This window comes from Coregonus clupeaformis, chromosome 15 (genome assembly GCF_020615455.1).
Source record: "Coregonus clupeaformis isolate EN_2021a chromosome 15, ASM2061545v1, whole genome shotgun sequence".
NCBI classification, from domain to species: domain Eukaryota; kingdom Metazoa; phylum Chordata; class Actinopteri; order Salmoniformes; family Salmonidae; genus Coregonus; species Coregonus clupeaformis.
Genome location: NC_059206.1, coordinates 45,161,819 through 45,179,785, shown reverse-complemented (window position 1 = coordinate 45,179,785; position 17,967 = coordinate 45,161,819). Strand labels below are relative to the sequence as shown.

Here is a 17,967-nt window from a genome sequence, read left to right as displayed (position 1 = left end):
TTCTGATTTCACTCCCTCAGGTTGGGGAAAGAACCTTCCTAATAGTGATCTATAATCACACTGACTTATAGGTATCATGAGAAGTATCAAGTCAAGTCATGAGAAGTATCAACCATCATTGTACCAATAAATCACACAATGCATGTGTTATTTATTATAATCCAATCCTATACTGTGTATTTGCTCTATACATTCTTACAGGTTTCAAGGTTTTAATATTTTCATTTCCTGATGTTGGTTTGCTTCCTGTGTTAAGCCTCTGCACCAGGTTGTGAAACATGACTCTCGGACTCTCCCCTTCCTCAGTATGGAGCAATAGGTGGCCCCTCTCTATGTCTCCCTGTCCCATACACACACACACATACACAACCCAGCACTAACACACATTAAAATACATGCATGGACGAAAACAGATAGAGGGCTCAGAGCTTACAACACTGATCCCTGGGACATCACTAGAGATTTCACACATTTTCATCAAGGGAGAGGGGTGTTGTGGTGCATGACCAGGCTCAGAGTTAGGCCACAGGAGATGGGCTAGGTTTCATCCTTGGAAGGGTCTGATAAAGATCTACCACAAGCACAACTGTTTCTGACCATGTTATCCGAGTAACGTTATATCAATATTACAACCCCCACACACACCACACACAATCACACACTAATACACACACCTGAGCCACCTTGTGATGACCTCTGTACAGTCAGCCTGACAATCAGGCTCTGAACTCTTGCTGGTTGTGAGGATCAAGTGGCCCAACTCCAGCCCTGAACAGCTGCTCAGATCCTTCATGGAAATCAGCAAGTGCTACTCGCTCTCTCCCTCTGTGTGTGTGTGTGTGTGTGTGTGTGTGTGTGTGTGTTTGAGAGCCAATCTCCTCTACCTTATCTCTCCATCTCCCCCACAACACATTTCTCCAAGTCATAAAGCCTTAGCCAAAATGCAGGGAATAGAATCTCTTCACTTTAAGATGTAGAAACTGGTTAAGAACCATATTGGAGGCTGTCAGTGGCATTCCTTTGCCACAAGGCAAATCTCCCAGTTCCCTGATTGTCTGGCTGCTAGTCTATCAGTCCCAGCTGTGATCGAGGCTATGGTATTGTGGTATTGTGTCTGTAGGAAGCAGGATGCATTCAGCCAGCCAGACAGGCCCAGCTGGGGCAGTTTGTTCACACTCCAAAGGGTTCCCTGAAGGCTCGTAAAGCACGCTGAGTAGCTGCTCTAGCTTGCCGTCAGGGCCTGGGCTTCTCCTCTAAACGGTGTTTTTAGACCTCTGCAGGCAGTTCCTAGCCAATCTCCCTGGCCCTATCTTTTATGACCCCGGGATTTACTGGTTTACAGTGACACTGTACAGAGTCACATTGCTGCTGCGTTGAGGTCCCATTAGGCCGGTGACTGCAAATGATGTGTTGGCCAGCTCTGGTCCATTAACGCAGGCAGGGATACAGTGTGTGACTAGAATAAAAACAGGATGGGGGTTTACAATGACGGGGTAGGCCGTCATTGTAAATAAGAATTTGTTCTTAACTGACTTGCCTAGTTAAATAAAGGTTAAATTAAAAAAAATCGCCATATTTTACTTCATGCTGTCACAATGCATATGAACAGTATGGATTGAAAACATGAATATCACAAAGGACTGTATGTTCCTCCTCATTATGGTGTGCAGAACTTCGCACAGACGTTTCGTAACGTCTCTGTATTACACTAACACTGACCATCGCTTGACTTGACAATAAAATTGGAAAAGTTGATTGAAACCACCCCTCGAGTGGACGTACTTTGTACTCTGGAGTGCTCGGAGGAGAACACTGACGACATAACATTCCGTACGTCTCTGTGGTAATGTTCTGGAACTGAGGCCAGCGGCTCCGTGCACCGCTTTCACCCGTACGTCACCCATTCTTAGTGTGAAAGGCATCCCAGCAGCACCCTAAAGTACCACTGCACATTACCTGGCAACCCTGGACATGAAACTGGGTAATTTTGGCACAAATGCAGTAAGAACAGCTTGGAGAAGAAGCCATGCAATCACTGCCTACCCTACAGCATCAGCAAGGCTAGGAGACCTTCTTGACTCCCATCATAGGATCAATCAACCCCACGTCAGGGTTCAGGAGCCTGATCTGTCATCCTCAATAATCCTTCTTCAGTCCAAGCACCAGATCAAGGTCGGTTGGATAATTGATATTGTCTGTCGACATTTTCTGCCCATGAGTAATAGAAGTGATACAGACTTGATCCTAACCTCTTCAGAGTGAAGAGGAGTACCAGTGATAGGGCACCAGCAGTGAGTTGGTACGGTGTCTCGTTCTTAGCTGGGAAGTGGGTCTAAATCAATGAGAGTGATAAGAGTTAATTTATTATATTTTGTCATAACGTTTTCTGGGTTCCTCTATTTAAAATCACAAACATGTCCTGGGCTTGTCCCAGGGCTAGGGCTCTTGCAAGCCTTTAGCAGTGCATGTGGCACGGGGAAAAGCACACAGCCCATGTCATGGGGCATATGGCAGAGGGCATCCAGTGAAAACTTGCCCCTCCAGCCCAGGCATCGGTGGCCAGGGAACACACAGTGTTATTGTAAGCTGCTATGGGATGCTAGGTAAATATTTAGTCTGGGAGAAGAAGGAGTAATAAATTAGAGAGCTTTTACTCAATCTCTCTGAGCCTGCTGTTATAGCCATGCAGCGGGCGGGGGGGGGGGGGGGTTAAGTCTCTAGGCTCTGTTAGGGCTGGCAGGACAGGAATCTAGCAACAGAAAACTCACTAACATCACTCCCGTCACAGACTCTCTGGCAGACGGAGTGAGAAAATGTCTAGTACTAGTGACCAAATGTGAAACTGAAAGCATGACTGCTATAGATAAAATCAAAGGTTCATGTATCGTAATAATACAAAAATATATTCTGAATATACGAAGTTATATTCGCTAAACAAAAACCCTCATCTGTCAGAGTCCTGCTGCTACCTGTTCTTGCAGATATCAGGCCTGCCTGTCACTGTCTCACAGACCTCCCCTCACACTAAATAACTGTCACGTCGCATACATTACTATTCACACACATTCAGAGCTACTCAACCCTGTCCACAGAAAGGTCCTCAGAGGAAGGGCGGGATGGGGGGAGCTGGTGGAGGTGTAAGGGAAAACCCATATGCTCCGTCTCATCTCCTAACCTTCCTTCAGCCAATTACAACTGTACAGGATTTAGCTGTTAGCAAGGCAGACGAGCCTGAATGACGGTCAACATTTGGATTAATGTTGTCCAAAAGCTAACATGGGAATAATAAATCAAAAGATAATAAAAGTCCAGTTTGAGCCTTGGATACTAGAGTACCTTGTGAATAGTCTACTCTAGTAGGAAAACAAGACTTGTGAAACCTGGCAATAAACACTAAGGAAATGGACATAACTAGGAGGAAATCAAACTGGAGTGATGTCCTGACATTCTGACACCTCCTCAAACTTAAAGAGATTGCCTCAGTAGGCCTCTTGACAGTTCCCGAATCCTCTCTCTCCCCCCCTTTCTCTCTCTATCGGCCCCCTCTCGGAGGTCAGGTCTGTCTGTGACAGCTGTAAGTGAGGCTGTGAGCGATAGACTGGCAAATCTGCTCTCTCCACTGATCCCTCCACAGGAAGCTGCGGCGTGTCATTTCTTCCCACCACCTCGATGCTGACCAGAGACGTGTTACCCACCGGCCGCAAAAGCCCCCAGGCAGGAAGGATCATTGGTAGACGGCCGGGCTTGGAGAGTACGGGAAGAGGAGAAGTGAAGATGTAACTGACCGTCTGAGCCGACAGACAAGGCGTGTTTTTCCTCAGTCCGTAGCCAGGCAGGAAATTCTACTCCATGAGAGGTATTTGACTCAACAGATTGAGACATACCCAAGTGCTGAATGCAGGTCCTTTTTATGCACTGTGTAGGGCCCTATAAAATCTGTTGTATTTTTCCTTCTGCCAGGTAAGCATGGGCTACTTTGTAGTTAACATTTAATTGAGAAGGCTTTTGGGAAAGGCTTTCCATCTCCCAGAAGACTGTTTTCATTAGCATCATCGCTAACAGCTACACAAAGTGGTAGACGTGCACCACACATACACAGACGGGGAAAGTTGCAGGAAATACGAATCACTGATGCATTCTGTTCATGTTTATGATAAGCTTGGGCAAATGTATTAATTTACAAGACATTTAGTTGATTTCCTAATAAGTTAAATACATGTTTAAATATTGTTGAATTCCGTTTTAATGTCTGGGATCTGTGATTTCCGACCGCGTTCTCCACATTTTATAGGGCTCTAACTGTGATGCTTTGTCACGTATCTCCAGAGAAAAACTGAACAGCCAGGCAAATGTGAAGAATGCTTCCCAGGATCCAAAATACACAATTAACTGTGCAGTCGGGATCAGAGAGATGGATGGAATGCACACTTTGATTACTTAATTGCATAATTAAGTAATAGTGGAAAAGTACAGAAGAGAGTGGATGTGATTAGGCCTCCCAGCAACCTCCACGTCTGCCCACTCAATCATCACACCCCACCACAGACTCTTATTACATCACTGGCTATTTTCCACTGGGCTAGGGTTAGGATGACGGGTTGCCTGTGGAACCTAGGTTATATACTGTACTACAGCCAAGGCTGAGTTATGTCAGAATCAGGCAGCAGTATTGTGTAATAGCGGACTCTTGACCAAAACATCCAGGCTATTTCTGTGGTTCAAACCCCAGGTGGGATATGTTACTCTTCTGTTGTTGTGCAGTTCACATGCACTCGAAAAATTCAGTTCGCCATGAATAACATTAGGTGAAACTCTAGGGCCCCCCAAATATAGTATAACAAGTCTACTAAGCTATGAGTTGATTTACTGTTTCAGTGGAAGCATCCTCCGTCTAGCTAGTTATTCACAGTATCCTCTCTCACAAGCTGTTCACACCATCAGCTGAACCCTCAAATATGACATTTTTCACTCTAGGAATTCACCCCAGGTGTAGCACGTATTTCTCAATGCCAAAAATGCATATACAGTGCATTCGGAAAGTATTCAGACCCCTTCCATTTTTCCAGATTTTGTTACGGACAGCACAGTACATCACTGGGGCCGAGCTCCCTGCCATCCAGGACCTCTATATCAGGCAGTGTCAGAGGAAGGCCCGAAAAATTGCCAAAGACTCCCGCCACCCAAGCCATAAACTGTTCACTCTGCTACCATCCGGCAAACGGTACCGGAGCATCGGCTCTAGGACCAACAGGCTCGGAGACTGTTTCTACCCCCAAGCCATAAGACTGCTTAATAGCCAGACTGCTTAATAGTCAATTAATGGTACCCGAACTATCTGCACTGACTCCATCTTGCACTGACCCTACGCACACTCACTAGAATTTAAATACACACCATATACACACACACTCGCTCACACACACTAAACTGTCACTCCTACACAAAACCCTCCCAGATTCACAAACACTACATACACACACAAACACATAACACACACATGCATACTGACACAACAAACACACACACACTTTTACACTCATCATTTGCTGCTGCTACTCTGTTCTATATTTTACTCTTATTATTATCTATCCAGATGCCTAGTCACTTTACCCTGCCTTCATGTACATATCTATCTCGTACCTCTGCACATTGATCTGGTACTGGTACTCCCTGTACTGTATATAGCTCCATTCTTGTGTATTTTATTTTTATTCCTCGTGTTAGTCACTATTTAATTTGTTATTATTCTTTTATAAACTCTGCATTGTTGGAAAGGTCCGTAAAGCAAGCATTTCACTGTAAAGTCTACACCAGCATACCTCCCCCTATATTCTTTTGGGTGGGTTATACCTAAGGTAAACGGTTATCCCCCCCAGTTACCAAAAACAACAAATGTCTGCCTCACAACCAGCATTCTCCATCTCAGCAATGAGGATCAAACCTAACCATCCATCCCACTAACATTCGACACATTCTTATTCAACCATGTTCCCCACCACACACGTAGAGACCTATCCATCTGTATCCCACACAGTCAAACAGACCTCCTTCTATATCACACCAGATACAAGACAGACAGACAGGATAGTTTGAATTAAGGCTATTTCCCAAACACAAACGCCACTTTCTCACCTATGGCTTTATTTACTGCTGGGTCCTGCTTAGTGTTGGTGACCTTTTGAATTCTGACCCCATGCCCTGGGACAGGATGACCCCATGCCCTCCTCCTCGCAGTCCTTCATGTGTGACTAACAGTGTGTGTGTACGCCAGTGTGAGACAATGGTGAGGTACTGGGTGTGTGGTCGTTTATGCGTGTGAGAGCGAGCGAGAGCGTGAGACAGAGAGACTCACGCTGAGGTTCCTGTCCCAGATCTGGATGGTTCCGTCCTGGCAGCCGGCTGCCACCAGCTTCCCGTCTCGGCTGTAGGTGCAACAGGTGGGCGTGACTTTCTTCCCCTGCAGGGAGCGGGGTTTGAAGCACATCTTGTGCTTCTTGTAAGAGCTCAGGTCCCATGTGCGAACAGTACTGAGAACACAGGAAGAGAGAGGAGAGGTTTATTAACCAACACACAGACCCTCAAACAACACATAATACTAACATACAGTGCATTCGGAAAGCATTCAGACCCCTTGACCTTGTCCACGTTTTGTTACGTCACAGCCTTATTCTAAAATGGATTAAATAAATAAAACATCCTCATCAATCTACACACAATACCCCATAATGACAATGTGAAAACAAATACCTTATTTACAGAATTATTCAGACCCTTTGCTATGAGACTCGAAATTGAGCTCAGGTGCATTCTGTTTCCATTGATCATCCTTGAGATGTTTCTACAACTTCATTGGAGTCCACCTGTTGTACATTCAACTGATTGGACATGATTTGGAAAGGCACACACCTGTCTATATAAGTTCCAACAGTTGACAGTGCATGTCAGAGCAAAAACCAAGCCTTGAGGTCGAAGGAATTGTCAGTAGAGCTCTGAGACAGGATTGTGTCGAGGCACAGATCTGGGGAAGGGTACCAATACATTTTTGCAGCATTGAAGGTCCCCAAGAACACAGTGGCCTCCATCATTCTTAAATGGAAGACGTTTGGAACCACCAAGACTCTTCCTAGCGCTGGCCGCCCGGCCAAACTGAGCAATTGGGGGAGAAGGGCCTTGGTCAGGGAGGTGACCAAGAACCTGATTATCACTCTGTCAGCGCTCCAAAGTTCCTCTGTAGAGATGGGAGAACCTTCCAGAAGGACAACCATCTCTGCAGCACTCTACCAATCAGGCCTTTACGCTAGTGGCCAGACGGAAGCCACTCCTCAGTAAAGGGCACATGACAGCCCGCTTGGAGTTTTCCAAAACACACCTAAAGGAAACCTGGCACCATCCCTACGGTGAAGCATGGTGGTGGCAGCATCATGCTGTGGGGATGTTTTTCTGCGGCAGGGACTGGGAGACTAGTCAGGATCGAGGGGAAAGATGAACAGAGCAAAGTACAGAGAGATCCTTGATGAAAACCTGCTCCAGAGCGCTCAGACTGGGGCAAAGGTTCACCTTCCAACAGGAAAACGACCCTAAGCACACAGCCAAGACAATGCAGGAGTGGCTTCGGGACATTTCTCTGAATGTCCTTGAGTGGCCCAGCCAGAGCCCGGACATGAACCCGATCGAACATCTCTGGAGAGACCTGAAAATAGCTGTGCAGCGACGCTCCCCATCCAACCTGACAGAGCTTGAGAGGATCTGCAGAGAAGAATGGGAGAAACTCCCCATATACAGGTGTGCCAAGCTTGTAGCGCCATACCCAAGAAGACTCAAGGCTGTAATCGCTGCCAAAGGTGCTTCAACAAAGTACTGAGTAAAGGGTCTGAATACTTATGTAAATGTGATATTTCAGTTGTCTTTTTTATAAATCTGCAAAAATGTCTAATCCATTTTAGAATAAGGCTGTAACGTAACAAAATGTGGAAGTCAAGGGGTCTGAATACTTTCCTAATGCACTGCATCTACAGTAATCCTTACCTCTGTGCATCATATCCCCTACTAGAAATTCCTCAAATCCATTAGCAATCCCAACATACCACACACCATCGTTCCATTAACATCCAAGTATTCTGAAAGCTCTCCTATTACAACTCCACAATTCCTATCAGCCAATAACTCACATCATATAGATGTTCCCTAGTCTCTGAGCCATCTTCCCATACCCCTCCATATCATATCAGCCAGATATGTGTTGAAGGATGAGAGCTTATGGAACAGAGCAGAGAGACAGAACACTAGATCAGCCTGACAGGCGTGTCTGAAGCCTCCATGAAGTCCTGATTTTATTCCCTACATCTGCTCAACACATTACTGAACCGTGCTGCAGACTGACTGCGCAGGATGGGAATAATTAAGACACAAACATATACACATATTTTCTAACACTGATATGTACACAAACACAGCTGAGCTGGTTGTATACTGTCGAGTCAGTTCTAAGTGTTGAAACCAAATATTGACTTGGCCACTAGGAGAGGAGTGATACAGGCAGGGGGTGGTAAAAGTCTATGGAGGCATATTGATGGACGTTGCATATATTCTCTGTAATTCCTTGAGAAGGTGATACAAAAATAAAAATCCTACACAATTTTACCCAGGGCAGAAATTATATCTGAAAGAGCATATTCAAAGGTTTCTAAAGCATTTACAAGCACCTACAAACTTTCAAAAATAAAGGGCATGGGCTCTGTTAAAATATATCACTTTTTGAAGAATAACGGGTTCCACACGTTCCCGCGTTGTTTGGGAAAAATAGTATTAATATTTTGATATATTCCATTATATTCTTATTATAAAATATATGTATGTTGACTGATCAGGGCAGGGGAATGTAAGTGTGTCTTGTCTGTTTAATGAACAAAATAATCAAACAATTGATTTAATTTGCATGGCGCAGCCATGTAGCCTACAGTCTAGGCTGCACAGACCAGTACTATAATTAAACTCTAAATATGCTATTCTATTATTTTGAAATACATTTTCTTAGTCTCATAATGTTTCTTAAGACCTGCTTAAACTAATTAATAACATATTTCTTTGTGATGGTGTAAATTCAATGGATTTATAAAAATAGACGGCCACCCACATCTGCACACCCCTATTCCCACCCGTCACCGGTGCCGGCTGCACAACGGTATGTATAAAAGACGTATGCCGGCAAGAAAGTGGTAAAAAAATTTGACTGTTTGAAAGGGTGTCATATAAACATTGCCAGATTTGTTTTTTTTACAGGTAACAAACCATAAATTCTGTCTGAAATAGGTATAAGTGTCAGACTGACTAAAAGCAGGCATTCTGCAGTTTTTAAGCATACCAGAGTGGACACTGGACAGTCATGTGACTGGGACCACCAAGGCCTGTAGGGTCAGAGGGGAAAGGAAGTGTAACCTTTAACCTCACCAACACGGTTGGTTTCCCATCCTAAGGATGCCCTAAGGAGGTAAGTTCCACACGCCTCCTTACCACCTCACTCAACATTATAACCTTCACCTCACTTAACACATTTGCTCAGTATTTCACCCTTCTCAAGAGGCTGAGGAGATAGACAAGATGTGGGGGAGAGGGGGGAGGAAAAGTGAGAGTACCGGTACATAGAGAGAGAGATAGAGACGGAGTAGAGAGTAGAGACAGGGGGGACAGTAAAGAGGGGAAAGGAGGATGGGACGGTGGAAGTCGACTAGCACAAACGAGTCATAGAGGGCAGACACTAGAGGCGGCTGGTGCCATGTGTCAGCCTAGCAGACCAGCCGTGTCCATGTATGTCTCTCTGACCCACGTATGTCTCTCTTGCGTGTGTGTCTCTCTGACCCACTGCCTGTTTCAACAGGCCTGACCCTTGGGGGTCACGGGGTCAGGAGAGGAGCATAAACACACAGACTGGCAGAGCTGCTACTAACAGCCAGGCATAGATTCCTCTATGGCTCGCTACACACTACAACAGTCAGACACACACTCAACTGTGTTTAGATACGTTTGACAAGGTGACACAGATGCCAGCCAAAGACAGATCGTCTGAGGGAGTATTGGCAGTTGTTTAATAAACCTCACAATTTTACAAGCGTTTAATAATACTACTAGCACAAAGTGCTTTCAGGTTGATCCTCGTTCTAGAAACAAAACAGTGACCATACCATGTTTATTGCGTGATGTGAATTTGTATGTGAATGTTGCATTTGTGTGTGTGTATGCATTGCATACGTGTCGTATGTGACAGGAGTGTGCAGGGTGACAGATCATTGCACCTGCTAGCTCACAGACGTCTCTATTCTGTTTACATAGGAGCCTAGGCGTCTGTCCCGACACTAAAGACAACAGAACTGTTCACGTAGCCGCACACAATACCAGGAATTCAATTCATCTCAGCCAGACTCTTTCCAAAACATGGCCCTGATGGCTGACAGTGCAGGAGCAGAGGCCACTGCCACCACGGCACGGCTGGGCCGATCCTGGGTCTCTCACACATCACAGCAGCTAGGCTAGGCAATCAGAGGCTGGGAAAGAAGCAGCGTATGGTGGGGGTGCTCTACCACAAATTAGGTGGGAAGTTGTAGGGATTCAAGGAAGGCAGCAAAGTAATGCAAAAGCTAGTGGATTGTAATCTACAGGTGTACTCAAGTTATTTAGGAGCTGCACCTCATGTTTCTTCTAATAGATTCCTTTCGTGAACCTCTAACATCACCCTCTTTAGAAGGGTGCTACGTTCCTGTGTGATGAATGAACAACTTAGCAACCATCTCACAAGTCGCAACTCAATTATTTTCAATGAAGTGACAAAACATTCAAATGTACAGAATAATAAACAAACCAAAACACGGAGGGGCACACAACGTATCACTCCACCCTTTCTTTCCCTTCCTCAACAAGCCTGTTTTCCTCTCAATCAGCACTCCCCTTTTCCTGTGTAAGCGCTTAAAGACCCAGAGGGGTGTTTGTGATAAAGGACGAGAGACATACAGCCTCAGTCATGCGTGTGTGGTTTACGAGGTAACACAGCCGTTCACACATCAACCCAGGGTTTAGGCCTCCCAGGCCCCCACCTCACCCCCCACCTCCTCCCTGCCTTCAGATGCTATCTGTGGGACAGTCTTTAGGCCTGCCAGAGCCGGGTGGCTAGGATTATGGGAAAGCTCCCCAGATGGAGGGATAAGGAAGAGAGGAAGAAAGGACAGGCTGATCAAAGCGCTGGGGCCTCTTTGTGTCAGGCTGTGTTAGAATGGCTGGGGCCCGGGGATGGGGCCCGGCTGTGGGGCCCGCTGAGGCTCTGTTATAATCCCTAATGGGGATTAGAGAGGAAGATGGAAGCTGCTCCATCTCAGGGGATGTACAAGATAATTAGGGGAAAGTAACTGCTGGCTGTCAAATAGGAAGTGGAGCAGTCAAGAGACTTAGATGAACACAATAGGTTCATGAAAAGTGTATGCACTCACTAACTGTAAGTCGCTCTGGATAAGAGCGTCTGCTAAATGACTAAAATGTAAAACGTTCAACCAGGTGAGGCCGGATAAGATGTTGACTTATAGCCTACTTAGTGCACAAACATAGTAAACAGAGTAAAATATACAGAACAGTGCTATCCTTTGATATTCCTGCCATAGCCGTGGGAAGTAGGGGTGCAGCACCCCAGAAAAATGAAAATGACTTTATTTTTATTTTTTATGGTCTTCCGAATGGCGCAGCGGTCTAAGGCACTGCATCGCAGTGCTTGAGGCGTCACTACAGACCCGGCCGTGACCGGGAGTCCCATAGGGCGGCGCACAACTGGCCCAGTGCTATTCTTTGATATTCGGCTTAGGGGAGGGTTTGGCCGGGGATGCTTTACTTGGCTCATCGCGCTCTAGCGACTCCTTGTGGCAGGCCGGGCGCCTGCAGGCTGACTTCGGTCATCGGTTGAACAGTGTTTCCTCCGACACATTGGTGCGGCTGGCTTCCGGGTTAAGCGGGCGGGTGTTAAGGAGCGCGGTTTGGCAGGTCATGTTTCGGAGGACGCATGACACGACCTTCGCCTCTCCCGAGCACGTTGCAGCGATGAGACAAGATCGTAATTGGATATGACAAAATTACTAGTATTAGCGGACCGATAGTTGGAATTGTAAGAGTTGTTGCCATGTCCCTTTCTCTGCGATTGTCATTCTAATGGAATCCAGAAAGAACAAAACCCTGTCCTCAAACATTTACATCAAAAGGTGCAAAGTTATGGGCAAAGACACAAAACATCCACATCAAATAAAAAATGTTCTTGATCAAATAACATGGAAAACAACCACTTTTTGTAAAGTAATAATTTAGCATCCTTACAAACCACTTAATGTAAATGTACATTACCGCATTGTACATAGGCTGGTCATCTAGGTTTGTACCTGTAGACTTTCCATCACCATGAAGAAAAACAATGCACAATACAGTAATTGAGTACATTGAGACATCAAGTGGTTTGTTATGATTATGTGATGTGATGATGTGGCTCAGTTGGTAGAGCATTGTGCCTACAATGCTAGGGTTATGTGTTCGATTCCCACGGTGGACCAGTATGAAAATGTATGCACTCACTACTACTGTAAATTGCTCTGTATAAGAGTGTCTACTAAAACGGAAAAGGAATGAATAGACCATTTCAGGTCATAGAAATAAGTTGCATTTGCAAAGTATTTCAAGAAACTGGAAAACATATATCAAGCAAGAATTTTTATATTCCACAAGTATTATCAGATTAACTGTTTTGTACAGATAATTATCAGACTCAAGTTACAAATTCTGGTAAACACTCAAATACATTTAGTAAAAAATAAATGTAAAAAAGTAGAGCACTGGGCCTTTACTAGTCCTGTATTAGCGGACTGATATAGACGTCTTCAGCGCAGGCAAAAAAAAACGCAGCACCCCCCAAACTACTTCCCGCGGCTATGACTCCTGTGTGTACACTGGATTTTAATCCACCTCAATTGTGAGATAAAAAAGCTTAGCAATATTGTCAGCTTGGTTTAATGGATCCTCATTATGCTCAATAAGTAAGCCATTAGCCTAGATCCCATTGGAACAGGAGGAAATTAGTATGAAAGTATCTTTCCAATAAACAGGAGTAGCCTGACCGTAGCAGCAGGTCGAGGTTACAGAGAGCACTGCTGTCAGCTCAACATCCAATCCATTCTGTGCTGTGAGACGACAACAACAGTCAGTACTTGAAAGTATCTGGTTGTGGAATGTACACTGAACAAAAATATAAACACAACATTTAAAGTGTTAGTCCCATGTTTCATGAGCTGAAATAAAAGATCCCAGATATTTTCCATATGCACAAAAGCTTATTTCTCTCAGATTTTGTGCACAAATTTGTTAACATCCCTGTTAGTGAGTATTTCTCCTTTGCCAAGATAATCCATCCACCTGACAGGTGTGGCATATCAAGAAGCTGATTAAACAGCATGATCGTTACACAGGTGCACCTTGTGCTGGGGACAATAAAAGGCCACTCTAAAATGTGCAGTTGTCACACAACACAATGCCACAGATATCTCAAGTTTTGAGGGAGCATGCAATTGGCATGCCGACTGAAGGAATTTCCACCAGAGCTGTCAGATAATTGAATGTTCATTTCTCTACCATAAGCCGCCTCCAATGTAGAGAATTTTGCAGTACGTCCAACAGGCCTCACAACCGCAGACCACATGTAACTACGAGAGCCAAGGACCTCCATATCCAGCTTCTTCACCTGCAGGATTGTCTGAGACCAGCCACCCGGACACGTGATTAAACTGAGGAGTATTTCTGTCTATAATAAAGCCCTTTTGTGGGGAAAAACTTATTTTGATTGGCCGGGCCTGGCTCTCCAGTGGGTGGGCCTATGCCCAGTCATGTGAAATCCATCCATTAGGGCCTACTGAATGTTTCAATTGACTGGTTTCCTTATATGAACTGTATATGAACTGTAACTCAGTAAAATCTTCGAAATTGTTGCATGTTGTGTTTATAATTTGGTTCAGTGTAGTACATTCCATGGCAGCAGGACATGGAACACTATCTCCATAAGACAGGCGGGGTGCCGGGCGCTGGGGGACGTGGTGTGAGAGACGCGCTGGACTGTAGATGAACCTGGTGTGTCTGAGTGTCTCAATGCCCCGAGAGGCCGAGACATGTTCTTTCAGACCCCTGGGACATCGGTCTGTCCTCACTCCACATCTCCGTATTGTCATGGAGATCACACTTAATAGCTCTGTGATCCTGCACAAGACCTCCAAATTAGGGTATCTCCAGGCTCCATACTTTGGGCTGAGAGCGTAGGGTTACATATAGAAAAATTGGAAAGATACTCAGTTGACAAGCACAGTATGCCAGAAATGAACAATTAATAGATAGTAGGATGATCAAGAGCAGGGAGGAGTGTCAGTTTACATCGAGACGGGACACAAAACACTTGTGAGAGACCTCAACGCAGTCTGTAACAGTGTGAGAAACCCCACAGCAATGATTTACGGGGTTCATCCTTTATCATGGTTATTCTACTGGTGTGACCAGAGAGCATAAAGCAGTTGGCTGGATGTCCTTTGGGTGGTGGACTATTTTTGATACACACAGCAAACTGTTGAGAGTGAAAACCCCAGCAGCGTTGCAGTTCTTGACACAAACCGATTCTTTAACCTATCTCCTCCTCTTCATCTACACTGATTAAAGTGGATTTAACAAGTGACATCAATAAGGGATCATAGCTTTCACCTGGACTCACCTGGTCAGTGTACAGTGAGGGAAAAAAGTATTTGATCCCCTGCTGATTTTGTACGTTTGCCCACTGACAAAGACATGATCAGGCTATAATTTTAATGGTAGGTTTATTTGAACAGTGAGAGACAGAATAACAACAACAAAAATCCAGAAAAACGCATGTCAAAAATTTTATAAATTGATTTGCATTTTAATGAGGGAAATAAGTCTTTGACCCCTCTGCAAAACATGACTTAGTACTTGGTGGCAAAACCCTTGTTGGCAATCACAGAGGTCAGACGTTTCTTGTAGTTGATCTTCTCCAAGTCATTAAGGTTTCGAGGCTGACGTTTGGCAACTCAAACCTTAAGCTCTCTCCACAGATTTTCTATGGGATTAAGGTCTGGAGACTAGCTAGGCCACTCCAGGACCTTAATGTGCTTCTTCTTGTTGCCTTGGCCGTGTGTTTTGGGTCATTTTCATGCTGGAATACCCATCCACGACCCATTTTCAATGCACTGGCTGAGGGAAGGAGGTTCTCACCCAAGATTTGACGGTACATGGCCCCGTCCATCGTCCCTTTGATGCGGTGAAGTTGTCCTGTCCCCTTAGCAGAAAAACACCCCCAAAGCATAATGTTTCCACCTCCATGTTTGACGGTGGGGATGGTGTTCTTGGGGTCATAGGCAGCATTCCTCCTCCTCCAAACACGGCGAGTTGAGTTGATGCCAAAGAGCTCGATTTTGGTCTCATCTGACCACAACACTTTCACCCAGTTCTCCTCTGAATCATTTAGATGTTCATTGGCAAACTTCAGACGGCCCTGTATATGTGCTTTCTTGAGCAGGGGGACCTTGCGGGCGCTGCAGGATTTCAGTCCTTCACGGCGTAGTGTGTTACCAATTGTTTTCTTGGTGACTATAGTCCCAGCTGCCTTGAGATCATTGACAAGATCCTCCCGTATAGTTCTGGGCTGATTCCTCACCGTTCTCATGATCATTGCAACTCCACGAGGTGAGATCTTGCATGGAGCCCCAGGCCGAGGGAGATTGACAGTTCTTTTGTGTTTCTTCCATTTGCCAATAATCGCACCAACTGTTGTCACCTTCTCACCAAGCTGCTTGGCGATGGTCTTGTAGCCCATTCCAGCCTTGTGTAGGTCTACAATCTTGTCCCTGACATCCTTGGAGAGCTCTTTGGTCTTGGCCATGGTGGAGAGTTTGGATTCTGATTGATTGATTGCTTCTGTGGACAGGTGTCTTTTATACAGGTAACAAGCTGAGATTAGGAGCACTCCCTTTAAGAGTGTGCTCCTAATCTCAGCTTGTTACCTGTATAAAAGACACCTGGGAGCCAGAAATCTTTCTGATTGAGAGGGGGTCAAATACTTATTTTCCTCAATAAAATGCAAATCAATTTATAACATTTTTGACATGCGTTTTTCTGGATTTCTTTGTTGTTATTCTGTCTCTCACTGTTCAAATAAACCTACCATTAACATTATAGACTGATAATTTCTTTGTCAGTGGGCAAACGTACAAAATCAGCAGGGGATCAAATACTTTTTTCCCTCACTGTATGTCATGGAAAGAGCAGGTGATCTTAATGTTTTGTACACTCAGTCTAGGTCATATACTGTATGTTTGGGTGTACTGTATGATAAAGACAGCAGACAGGTGGACCTCCAGCAAAGGGGCTGACAGGGACATGCTCTCGTCTCATCTGGGGCGAGTCTGAGTCCACATCCCAGTCCTGTCCTGCAGCCCAGCATGTAGGGAAACATTCCTCAGTTATTAGGGTTATTGTTTGTTTGTGTGTGTGTGCCTACATCCCTATTACTCTGTCAGAAATTGTATTACTTAGTAAAGCCCATAGCTTCATCTTGGCTAGGAATACTCCCACAGAGGAACATACTCTTTACACTTTCCGTGGGCAAACTATTTGACCTGAAACATATTATTCTCCTTGAGGCTTTCAAACCAGTGTTCTTTCAGCAGAGAATTTGTTTAAGTAACACTGCACTTAGCAGGTATTTGGGCCCTATGCTTCAAATATGAGTAATTACTTACTTTGCGTTTAGGTAGCGTGCTATTTGGCATGTATGCCAATTGAATCTCAAACAAGAGTGAGAATGTTGAAAGGGGCTTCAATACAGTCCAACTCCAACTGCTGCTCAGCCTTACCAATTAAACAGGTCAACAGCATCAGACTCACACTGAAGCCTCTCCACCCCAACAGCATCCAAGACAGAATGTGCAGGGACCCCCCAAAAAAAATTGGGAAACGTCATCTCTCGTCACATTCCTCTGATAGAAATATGTCGGGAAAGTTTAGTCACACTTAAAGAGGACAGCTACAGCCATTGGAAGAGGAATCCACAGAATGTGACAACCAGAGAATCTGTTCTATATCTTAGGCCTAATTACCCACATGAAAAAATACTATAGTATACTATGGTATAAATACTATAGTATTCACTGCAGTGTTTTTGTGGACTTTACTGTAGTATTCACCGTAGAAAGTCTGAAAACACTACAGTGAATACTGTAATAGTTACAGTTAACTATAGTATAAATACTATAGTAAAAGAAAACTGTAGTTTATACTATAGGGGAAAAGGAAAGGGGATACCTAGTCAGTTGCACAACTGAATGCATTCAACCGAAAGGTGTCTTCCGCATTTAACCCAACCCCTTTGAATCAGAGAGGTGTGGGGAGGCTGCCTTAAAGGAAAGCTCTATATTTTGGTATTTGTTTCATTAGTCCATTGTTGATATAGTCACAAAATGTTTTGCATGCTAGCAATCAAGTTTTCAAGATATGTAACTTTCAAAATACAGAAATCTGGCCTATATCATATCATATGATGCAAAATGCATCATACGGGCCAGATTTCTGTATTTTGAAAGTTACATATCTTGAAAACCATTTCCTATAGTTCTACACATTTTGTCATGGGGCAGAAATATGTTTTGGTTGTTGCAGCTTTAAAGATAATATCCTGCAATTCTACACATTTTGCTATAAGGCAGAGAAAACAGTTTTAAAGCTTAAATTACAGCTCATTTATGTAAAAAAATTAAAAGGAATACAAGAGCACTTTCCCAACAATGGCGGGTAAAGAAAATAAAGATTTGCAAAATAAAAAAAGTAAATAGTAACTTGTGGAGTACTGTCGATACCAATATCCCTGTGAGCCTCCCAGGCCCATGTTGCCCAGAGTTAAGA

General features: G+C 44.4%; 1 protein-coding gene across 1 annotated transcript in view; it reads right to left on the bottom strand.

Moving 5' to 3' along the window:
* The window catches only part of LOC121582335 (WD repeat-containing protein 70), a 72,363-nt gene that overhangs the window by 33,387 nt on the left and 21,009 nt on the right, over positions 1-17,967 (bottom strand). The window contains exon 10 of the mRNA XM_041898053.2: positions 6,353-6,527. Within this exon, the coding sequence (XP_041753987.1) occupies positions 6,353-6,527 (175 nt within the window). The remainder of the gene's footprint in view (positions 1-6,352; positions 6,528-17,967) is intronic.